Raw genomic sequence first — 12,233 nt, 5'->3', positions numbered from 1 at the left:
AAGCATTATAACAGGGGTGCGGAAAAGATAAGAAAAAAAATCCCAAAGCAACTTAAGCGACGCTAATTCAAAGCTAAACTGGGTTAACAGTGTTTCCGACTGTTTGACGTAATCTGTTTATTGCTAATTGGCCACTCTTGGCGAGAGAACGGATTAATACTTGTGTATTTTTATTATACATGTAATACAAGACAACAATATTGAAGGGTTTGTAACGGAAGTGTTTCCGACTGTTTGACGTCCTCTCTGTATTGCAAAATTGCCACTTCTGGCGAGAGAACGGATTAATACTTTTTTTGTTATAATATAAGACAACAATATTGAAGTGTTTGTAACAGAAGTGTTTCCGACTGTTTGACGTCCTCTCTGTATTGCTAATTTGCCACCTCTGGCGAAAGAACGGATTAATACTTTTATTTGGTTATGATATAAGACAACAATATTGAAGTGTATGTAACGGAAAACTTGGCGATGGGTCGACAATTCAAAATATCGATTTTGTTTTCAATAATTGCAATAGTGAACGGATATGATCTAGTTCATGATTTAAAAGATCGTCAGAAGTCCGCAGATCAAGCTTTAGATTACATGAAAATCGGGTTGCAGGAATTTAGTAAAGGTATTGAAAAGATGGTGATGAAGAGACTTGAGGGAGTCGAAAACATTGTTGACGAAAATATAAAACAAATGATAGGAAATGCTACAAGGAACATTGAAGATCAATCCACAGACCAAAGTGAAAAAATCAGCGAAAAACTACTTTCCGCTTTAGTTGATAAGAAAATCAGTGACTTACTTTTCACAACCCAGATCGAGCAGCGTCTTTTCAGACAGGAAATGGTGTCCGTCACATCCATTTTATTTGGGAAACTAGAAAAAATCAGTGATGTTATTTCCGTAACTCAGACCGAACAACGACATTTTAACGAGGAAATTAAGTTTCTTTCAACTAATTTATCTGAGAGAATCGATCAGAAAATCAGTGATCTTATTACCACGACACAGACCGAACAACGACACTTACGCCAAAAATTTGACTATTTTATGACAAATCTGACTAAAAATATTGAAGAAAAAATCATAGATGTACACTCTACAACTCACACCGAACAGCAAGTCTTTAACAAGAATATCGAGTCTCTTTTATATAATTTTTCTGAGAACGTTGATAACAAAATCAGTAATAAGCTATCTGCTATTCAGACCGAACAACAAACATTAAAACAGGATTTGTTCTCACGTACAGACTATCTGGTTGGAAAGGTCGACGATATAAGAAATACGAGTATGTATTTGGCTGAGCAGCTTTTTTCAGGAGAAGCTATAGATATGCTTAGAAACGTGGAAGTGATCCGCCAATATCTTCTAAAGGCCCATGACATGGCAGGTACCGATTGTGCGGACATTTTGAAGAAATATCCCAACACCAGATGGAATAACGGCGTGTACAATATTACAGTTTCACCGATTAAATTCAAGGCTGTGTACTGTGATATGACCACTGACAACGGGGGATGGACGGTACACTTTGTCTTCTTTCTCTGTATTTCTATGTATTTTGATAAAATAAGATCATTAGAAACATATTTTTCAAATGATAAGTTGATTTTCAATTTTTTTATTAACCTGATAATTTTGATTTTTGTTTTGCAAATGAATAGATTAAGAAAATAATCTTTGCTCTAAATATGAAACAGGTGATTCAGCAGAGAGTAAATGGATCGGTGGACTTTTACCGTAACTGGACGGAATACAAGAACGGGTTTGGATATGCTGATCACGAGTATTGGATTGGTATTAATTTTCCTCTACCTCTTTTTCTTTTCGAAATAGCCTCAAATAAAGTTGATTTTAAGAAAACAACCTAGTTATTTACGTTATTTAAGTATTTTTTGCTTCCTGTTGAATCATTGTATGTATAACTTCTTTGATATCAATAGTATAATGTAAATCGACGAAATGAGGTTGCAATCAAAAAAAAGGAAGAGATTCAAATTCTGTATCTCCTGCTTTATATTTTGTTTGCAACTTTCTAATTTACATTGATCCTACGACGATGTAAATGTAAATATAAACTTAAAGCATGATGACCCGGGGAAAGGTATACTTTTACCAGGTGTCAATTTCTATGTAAATAATGATCCTCTTTGCTCGTTAAAAACTAGGAATGTCAACGAGGACTCGAGTACACGACTCTTGGTCACACCGATTATTGGTTTAAACATTTTAGTCGATCACCCATAATAACGTGAATAAAATCCAATAATTTCATTTGTTCGTAAAGCGGCAGTTTTTGGGTTACGAATTAAATGACAGTTTTTATTTCTAAGCATGTTTGATCCGTAACTTGCAATCTTTTATATCGGTGCCCTGGTTTACATGCATTTTTAAAACGGCTAATATTAATTAATCTCTTTCATTTGCTTTGGAAGACATAGGCCTGAAGCCAACAATTGTATTTCTTCCAATAAGTTCTTTATTGGATTAGATGTTTTTATGATCAAATATTGAATCTTATCAACAATTATCTCAAAGTGCTTGATTTTATAATCATTTTTAACTGATTGTTGAATAGGCACGGACAATTATTTACTATGGAACAAGTCACAATTGATTTTGATATGGAACTCAATTATGGATAAGGGTCACAAGAAAAAAAAGAAAGAGGCAGGGCATTTGCTAACGGATATTTAGAAAGATTAATTTATTGAATAAATTTTAATTTAATACACTTAATACATATTGTTATAAGTTTTTAAGTTGAATTATTTGTCTAAGATAAGATGTATGATAGAATCACTATTTGATTTGAAAAGGACATATACAGTACCGATCAGACCCAGCCAAACACCAGAGTAAACCCCAACTAAACCTCGGGTTCACTTTGGGTTTACTCTGGGTTTACTTTTAAAAGTTATATTATAAAATTGTTTTGCTAGATATACACATAAAGGCTTCATAAGGTTAAAATATGACCAGATACAGAAATTGACTAGATTTGCAAAAGCAAAACAAAATATTAAAATATTTGATAAACATAAATAGATTAAGATCAGAGGGTATGAAAAAGAGAACATTTGACATTGACATGGTTTTTACAGGAAATGACATGCTACATAGATTGACATCACTGAAGCCCCAGGAACTGCGAGTTGATATGGAGAGATTCAACGGAGAAAAGGGATATGCTGTCTACTCACGGTTTTCTGTCGGGGATGAGGCCAGTAAATATAAACTGGAGGTGCAGTGGGGGTACAGTGGGAATGCAGGTAATTTTACAATGCAGTGACGATAATACTTTGCAATTATAAGAGCTCCTTTTTCCTGTTTTAGAATTCATTTTTAACACTTAATGATTATGATTTAGCTCTTAAATGATTTAATTTCATTAAATACTAGTAATTCGTTTTGTTTTGTTTCCCAACTGTGGATCAAAACTCAATAAATGTTTACTTTATTAAATAATCACAATATTTGAAGAAGAAATTTTAAAATCTTCTATAAAAAATGTGATACATGCACACTTTTAATTGGTCCAGCTTTCAGTCCGCTTAACAGTTTGTTATATCATAGTTTCATTGTGACTAAGCATCTGGCTGCGTAATTATTTTGGTTAAATGACATTAAGCGTTTAGCATATATACGTTAACCGCTAAAAGCGATAGATTTATATTCTCGGTGATGCATATACTGTAAACTAACAGTAATTCGTACGGGATCAATTTTTGCGTGGTCCCTAGAGCCTCGTCGTCTTGAATATTTCCAGCCACGAACCATGTCTTGTCGTGTGGTTGTTACATGTATAACAACACAAGTCTAGATAAGACTTGGACGCGAACATTAGTATTCGCGAACCAGTTAATCAGTCAACTGTGAAATAAAGTCGCCGCGATTATGATTACGCGGATTCGCAAGGCATGAATCATCGTATTAAACCAGACGCGAAGCGTACTTACCCTTATTACCAACACTCTCTGACGCTAATGACATGGTAGACAATAAGTAACTTTTACTTGTTTGAGCGTTTTTAAAGTGTTTATTTAGAATAAGTTGTGTTCAATTATTATATTGGTTTTATTTGTTTGTTTTTAACTTTGTGGAAGGGTAATAAATTAATTATCATAGAGGATCATAATCAAAGTGAATAAGCTATTCGTTCGAAAGAAAAGGTTATTTATTTATATGAGGAGTAATTTAAATGATGTAAATGAAAGGGGGGGGGGGTGATCAAGCCACCCCTTTAAAAAAAATAAATGCAATATACACATAGGTGTTATATTTATTGATATTTATACAATATCTGACATAATTTGCTGTCCTGCTTAATTCTCAAAATCTATCACAAATGTGCATCTTTTTCGGTGTTTTAACTTTAAACGGTTACTATGGAGACCGGTTGCCATGGTAACAGGAGCAAAAGATTGAAAATGGCCGTTTCAAGCTCTTTTATAGAAATATACAGCAAGTGATTGCTGCAGTTTCAGTTACGCAGAATAAAATAATTAGGTAGAAAATATTGTGTATCTTTTACGTTATAGAAAAATTATTCATGGGCAAATTAATTCAAACATAAATATTTTTAAATGAAAAAAACTGTTGTTTTATTTTGGCAACAAAGATAATATATGTGAAAATTGAAATATGTTGCTTTGGTTACTAAAATCACAAAAATCTGCATATTTTGAGGTGCTTTTGATCAATTTTAACTCATACCTGTAACATGATACTTCAAAGTAAATTAATTAGAATGACCAAACATGTTCTTAATATTTATGTAATATCAGTTGAAAGTGCATTGTTAACTTTAAAATTTTAAAATTTTAAACTGCATTCCAAACAATTAAGAATTTCTAAATTATTTTCTGAAGTTTACATATTTTCTTAACAATTGCAATTTAACTATTCTCAATAATGCTTGAACATATTTCATATAAAAGTTTTACGTGTTTCCCACAAATAGCAACAAATAATGGTTCTAAATTTTATTTAAAACAAGTATTTTCGCTTTACAGAATCACTTTAGTTATCTTTATATTTTCTTATTTTAACCTTGTAACCTTAGCTACAGTGTCAGCTTTTTATCTGACGCGTATATTTTAAATATAGCTATGCATTTATGAGTTTGGTGCAATGATTACTTCTATGGATTAATAAAATACGAAAAAATCATGTTTTCAAAATAATTTTCCCTGGAAATATTCTTTAGATGTTGGTTTGCCCTTCAAATTTTACATTTCATAACCTAGATAAGCTGCAATTAGTTTCTTTATTTCTAAAAGATTTACCAATTTTCTATCTTTGGTCTTTGTTACCATGGCAACGATAGCAATTAGTAACAAATTTATGTTACCTTGCCATTTATTGCATCAATTTGTATCATTGTATGCAATATAAAGATAATTGGCGGCTATGAATGCGTAAACCACTATACAATTTTAATTTTTAACATATACATGTAATTGATCTTAAAAACTAAAATGATGATTGTTGAGCAAAATGAGAAAAAAAGAAAAGTTATCTTTTTTACTATATTAAAATGATAGACTCGATTTTTTGGGGTTTAATACCGAGAAATCGGAAGAACACTGTCTTTCGTTTTATATATTTTAAACATCATGGGTATTTGAAGATACCAATTTGTTTTATTTTTTCTAGATTAATCTTCGCCAATTAATATTGAACGAAAATGCATTTAAAAGATTCAGAAATTATCTGATTTTTTTTAATTTTACAATCTTGCACATGCGCAGTACACTCTCACGCTTAACCACGTGAGGCTCTTTAGTTTATGTTTCCAAAATATCGCATTTGCATGAATAAATTTATGAAACAATATTACAATTACGTGTAAATTTTGATTGAAAATTTGTCTTATATTCTGTTCATCAAAGGAATACGGGAGATGACTCTAACTCATTGCATTTAATATGATATATCCCGAGATCTAGTGTTCCGAATGTCAACATGGTGTGTAAAATCGAAGCTAGTAAAAAGCGTTGGTGAAAAAGTGTTGAATTCTTTATTAAAATGAATAAAATTTTTAGATGAAATTAATTTTCTCCAAAATCGTTTCAGAGCGATTATGAATTTTGTTGCTATATTACGGGTATATAGGAGACATCTTATAAACTGTGGTGAAGCCCTCTTCCGAGACACAGTTAAATTATTCTAACTCAACAGAGTGTAGTGAAATTATTAGCATTATTGTAGTCTTAAAGCTTGGTTATGTAAATGTCAACAATGCGATGTGTCGATGTATCTATTTCGTAAATGGTCGATGTCATATGCAATGTCAAACCATACGGGTCAAAATCTAGTTATTTTGGATCATAAAAGGGTGCGACTGCAACGCTTAATGATATAAAGTTTGTATCATTATCGGTTGAGGGTGTCGATATTTGCTTGTTTCAACTGCAACGCTTGTTTCAATTGCAACGCTTAATGTTATTTATATCAGTTAATGACGTATCATTAACGGTTGTTACAAAGCTTTAGCTTGTGTGGAAACATCTTCAGGTAGGGTAGATTCAAGTTTGTTCAAATCATAACACCGGGGGGAAAAGTGGAGTCACGAGGAGAGGGGTCGAATTTTTAAATTAAAAAATAACAATAACAAACTGTCAACCATCTCAAAAATCAATAAAACGAAATACAAATTTAAAGCAGAGCAACACGGACCTCTAAAAAGTTAGAGGTAGGGTCTGGTGCCTAGGAGGAGTGAGTGTGCTGACCGGCCACACCGGCCGTATGCTCTTTGTCGTAATCGGGGGGGGGGGGGGAGAAGTTAGGAGACAATTAGGTAATTGACTAGGTCTAACAATTAGCATGCGACCGAGTGGAAGATTGTATTTCATGTTGTTGTATCGACCCTAGAACTTACAAAAAGATGACTTAAATCGAGACTGTTGATAGTCGTGTTTTATCAACATCAGTAGCTTGCCTCGCCATAGAAACTGGTCATACGAAGAGCATGCCCTTGCGTATCGAATTAACTGTGCGACAAAAACACCAACTTTTTTCTCCAATTTTTTATTTTGGAATATGGAGTACATCTATAATAATCTTCTCAAATAACATAGCATCGGCCAGAAAAACGGAAACTTGTATGGAAAAATCTTCAGGTAATGTAGATGCAAGTTTGTATATCTCCTGATCCTTGGGAGTAGGGTGGGACAACAATAGGGGGTCAAATTTTTACATAGGATTATATAGAGAAACTTCTCAGAAACCAGTCGGCCAGAAAAAAACTAAAACTTGTGTAGAAACAAACACAAGTATGGTTGATTCAAGTCTGTTCAAATCATTATTCCCGGGGGAAGGATGGGGTTACAATAAGGGGGTCGATTTTTCATCAGTATTGAAAAAATTCTTGAAAAATCTTCTTGGAAACAAAATACAAGCATGTTGACATGTTGTTGATTCTCTAAGTTGGTTAAGACTTTGGCCTCTGGAGAATTCTTGGTCTTCACAAGTTTTATGTAGGTTTACACCTACTGTAAAAGTGGTTATTTATGCGTGAGGGAATTTTCACTTGTTACGCAGTAAGCTTAAAACAGCGTAAAATACTTCCACGTGTATGGTAAAAATCTCAAGACTTGGATGTGCTTATTAACTCATTAGCGTATTTAACACCCAGGCATTGTGTTAGAGTCCAGAAAACACGTACTTAACCACCAGTGTAAAATAACCGCTTTTACAGTATTTGATTTTGATCTTCTTGTGAACGACAATGCTCAATTTGGTAGATACTGTAAAATCATCCTGTGACAAAAGAAGCTCAATGATAAAAAATATCAAAAATAAGGAAGTAATATTTTTTTTTAGAAAAATGATCTGTTATTCCATTTTTCCGGATATTTTGTAAGTGATTTCATAAATATGATTTTGTTACATGGCTGTACTTGGTCAGATGAGCGATGTGTCCCACGAGCCTCTTGTTATGCTATATTTTAGAAGTGTTGATATAAATAAATTCTCATCTATTCATTCCTAACAGGAACAGCATAATTTTACTGTACGTCTTTGCTTTCTTTGTTCATATATACATTTGACCTTTGTGTAAACTTTTCATTTTCAACCAGATGCCCTCAATTTAATAGATATATGACTTAACTGATCTTTATGATATATAGTCTTTTATACACCATTATTTAATTGCATCATACTAACATCTCAATTACAATTCACAAATCAAAATTTACTTCTTAAGAAATTCATCATGATTTATATTAGAATATATACACTGCTTCAAATATGCAAAACCAAAATATTCATCATTTTTCCCTTTTAAATGCAATTTATCAAATATTAGCTGATTCATTGTTTCTTAAATCATTCAAAATGTTTTTAAAATTGTTTTTAGGACAATATTATAATATAAGGCAAATGTATAAGCATTATGATTATACTATATATGAATACTGTTGTATTATAGGTATTGTGTAAAACTATTATGATTGTAGGGAATAGCCTTGATTACCATAATAATATGACGTTCTCTACACCGGACCAGGATAACGACGGGTACAGCGGTAACTGTGCCAACTACTACAGATCGGGATGGTGGTTCGACAGCTGTTACTACGCCAACCCTAATGGGCAGTACACCGACTCTGAGAAAAATGGTACTAAATACATTGTATGGCATCACTGGGAAAACTCGTACATGTCTCTAAAAGCGATCCAGCTGATGATTCGTCCTCGAGCCTGATATCTTAGTTTCACTGTAACCTCATTATAAAGCCAAGAAGAACTCTCTTTGTGTTGATACGATCATTGTGATAGATCAATGCTCATCTTAAGCATCGATTTTGTTACATCATTATGTAAACTCTCAAGCGTTCATTATAAATGCATTTATTGATTGCGATGAGTTCAAATAGATTTAATAATGCGCTATCATAATAGTGATTGCAGAACAATGTGTAAATCTGGTATTCATATATATAAATATATATTAAATATACCCAAGTAATCAAATTATTCATTATGTTATGTGGTGATAACGATTATTAAATCATGTTTATTGTTTTGTGGAAACCGCGGTGTAGCGCTCTTCTATCTCATTTATATTATAGAATACATGCATATGTAAGCTATTTATAGTTATCACGTGTTAAAAAACTTCTATGACGTCACCCATTGTTTTTAGTCAACGTTTATTTTCACTATTCAACCAGCAGGTGTTGGATTTATAAATATCCAACTGATAGGAGTTGGATATTTTTAATATCCAACCGTCAATCAGTTGGATATTCAAATATCCAACTGGGCATTAAAAAAAGAAAACTGAAAAATGTTGAAACGTGTATTTCCAACATGATTCCATATTTATAAAATAGAATTTTGTCATCCATAAATGTATATCCGATAAGCCACGAATAAATTTTTTGCAGAAATTTCTCCTTTTTTTTAATTTTGATAGATTCGGGATCACACATAAATCACTTTCATAAACTTTTAGACTTCCTCTTTGAACCTCGAACCATATCACTCCTTCTTATTAGTTTAACAATATAGGAAATATTGTCGCACTATGACTTCATAAGACTCCTATCAATTTTTTAGATAAATCATCGTCTGTTAATTGACGTCAAAATTTTGATTTTTCTTTCGCCTTGTAAGTTTAAAATATCATGCATTCAAACGGTATCCATGTCTTTCCAGGAACTGTGGATCTCTATATACATAGTGCAAGTGTCTACTTTGCGTTAAAAAATTCATCTTCTAAATCTATGTCTGCTCAGTACAGCGGTATCGTTTTCAATAACTTGCGCACCTGTTCACTCGTCCATGATTAAAAAGGTGTGTTTGGTTAGGCTATTGTGTATGGTATTGCTGGAATTATACTTTTGTATGACATCACAATGGGATATATGAATGGGTCAATGCTTTTTAGAGGCTCAAATGGGGGAAATTTTTTTTAAGTAGGATAAATAACGAGATAGTGTTGAATAGTTTAGAGAAAACATCCCGTCCTCGGGCCTTCGGCCCTCGGAGGGAATGTTTTCTCTAAACTATTCAACACCATCTCGTTATTTATCCATTACATAATGCACCGAGGTGGTACTACTTAATTTTATAGCAATGGCATTTATTTAAACGGAAAATAATAAGTTTTTGGTTTGATTCAAAACAGTAGCTTAATCTTGTGATTTCGTATATAACTGTCAAAATAGACGCTAAACTGTCCATATGCTTCCTTAATTAACCTATTCGCGGAGATTATATTTTCGCAAAAACAAGTTTCTGTTGTTTTATTGTACGTATATTTAAAAATACATTTGTTTTAAACTTGTTTTGCAACTTTTTTTTTTCTTTACAATTGTTTAATGTACCTTGGTTTTTTTTGCCTTGCTCTTGAACGCTAGTCCAACCAATATACTTGTAAGGAAGGTGACGTATTCTGAAATTACTCATTCAACAGATTTAAAAAAAAACTGAAACAGCATTTTTTCTTTTTCTTTTATTACAATGGAAGTATAAATCTATTTTTTTAATTGAGTGAAAATCGAATTTTAGCAACTTTATATAAAACTTTATATACATAATGTACATTAAATATAATGTATCCTAGCTAAAAAGCATTTGTTTAATATTTTCGTTGTGATTTAATAAATGTCTTTGCAATTGTAAAATGCACGTTATATCCATAATGTTCAGGGTAAGTACGTACTTATTTATATAAATATACGGCAAGTGGGTGTGAATGTAATTCATGCAAAATCTCCCTCAGTCTTTCTTTGACTCGTATGCGAGGCCATTGTGCAAAGTTTTATCGATCTACAAAAACTGAAAAGCCAAAGTTTAAGAAATAGTCGTTCCTTGTCGTTAATGTTCCTTTCTCTAATTAATCATGATATGTTTTCTTTCTTTCTTTCTTTATTTCCTCACAAAGGAGATTATCATAATATATCTTCAAGAGTACAAACATATAGACAATTATAGAGAAAACGAGATAATATAGGTCTTCTATTATACGAAGATCCAGTACATTTAATGTAATTATAAACAAGTTTACAGGTGTACACACTCTATAAGGCAATACCAAAATATAAAGTATTAATATTTATATAACACTGTAATTCTGTGACATTTATGTGTATGGACAGAATGGACAAAATTGAAAAATTGAGAGGTTGGAGTCATAGGTACCCCCCACCCACCTACGGATTAGGAATTTCATGATTGGGGAAAAAATATCCCCCCAACGGATAAAGATTTTCATGATTTTGGGTTTTTTGGCTTGTCAGGATTTCTGAGGATTAGTCTAGCCCCCCTTTCAATTTGCTTCCGATGCCACTGCTTAATATTGATTTGTGTGGCAGTTAAAGCTGTTTTAAGTCTTTAAAAGACTTTAAAAACGTTAAGTGGAAGAAATTAAAGTTGTAAAAAAACAGCTGATATACAAAAAAATGTAACAATGTAAAACATTGATAGAAAAACGCTGACATAGCAATTAAAAAATCACAAAGTTTACCCTGACAACAATAATCATTGAAACAAAATCATATTAATTATTTAGTTTTATTTTTAATAAGGCCTTATTGTTAATTTTGGGATTAAGAAAAAAGATAGGGGAACAAAATAGCGCAAATGCCCATTTGGTTTTGGCGTAAAATGTTAACATATCTTTAATGCTCAACCAACAATTAAGGGACGCTTCGATGCCGTGATCCAGGAATGCCAACCAGAGGAACATCACCATGGAACACCAGAGTGGAGGAGCCAGGACCTCGATAGGACGGGAATTTGAGGAACAATCCTGGACTTTCTATATGAACTGTGTTAATATTGACAAAAAAGGGACAGGGCAAATTTGTATTCACTAAAACCTCAACATCCTGAAAACCGGGACGTGAAGTGAAAAACGTAGAGGTTCTATTATCACAAGTAACAACCTGTTTTAGCTATTTATACCCTCCCTCTCTCTCTCTCCCTCTCTCTCTCTCTCTCGCCTTCTCTCTCTCTCTCTCTCTCTCTCTCTCTCTCTCTCTCTCTCTCTCTCTCTCTCTCTCTCTCTCTCTCTCTCTCTCTCTCTCTCTCATTGACATTTTATCTTGGTTAGCTAGGCCTATTTGTGTATTTGAACGAAGGTTTCATGTAACATAACAATTTACATGTAACAGTATTTCTAAAATGAAAATATTGTGATGTTTTTCTGTTTTCCATATTTACTTTAGAAAAACTAATTGATGGGTTTTTTTTTTGTTTTTTTTTTGTTTTTTGGCATT

The 12,233-nt window shown here is 32.6% G+C and overlaps 1 protein-coding gene across 1 annotated transcript; it reads left to right on the top strand.

The window, feature by feature from the left end:
• The first annotated feature begins 233 nt into the window (after positions 1-233).
• On the top strand, positions 234-10,548 carry LOC128190006 (fibroleukin-like). The gene is made up of 4 exons (XM_052861859.1): positions 234-1,521; positions 1,698-1,794; positions 3,102-3,269; positions 8,463-10,548. Exons 1-4 carry the CDS (start codon positions 472-474, stop codon positions 8,708-8,710), a joined length of 1,563 nt encoding a protein of 520 aa, XP_052717819.1. The 5' UTR covers positions 234-471; the 3' UTR covers positions 8,711-10,548.
• Positions 10,549-12,233: the final 1,685 nt, after the last annotated feature.

This window comes from Crassostrea angulata, chromosome 6 (assembly GCF_025612915.1).
Source record: "Crassostrea angulata isolate pt1a10 chromosome 6, ASM2561291v2, whole genome shotgun sequence".
In the NCBI taxonomy this organism is placed as follows: domain Eukaryota; kingdom Metazoa; phylum Mollusca; class Bivalvia; order Ostreida; family Ostreidae; genus Magallana; species Magallana angulata.
Note: the sequence above shows the minus strand (reverse complement) of the source record. Positions and strands in the feature narration are given on the sequence as shown.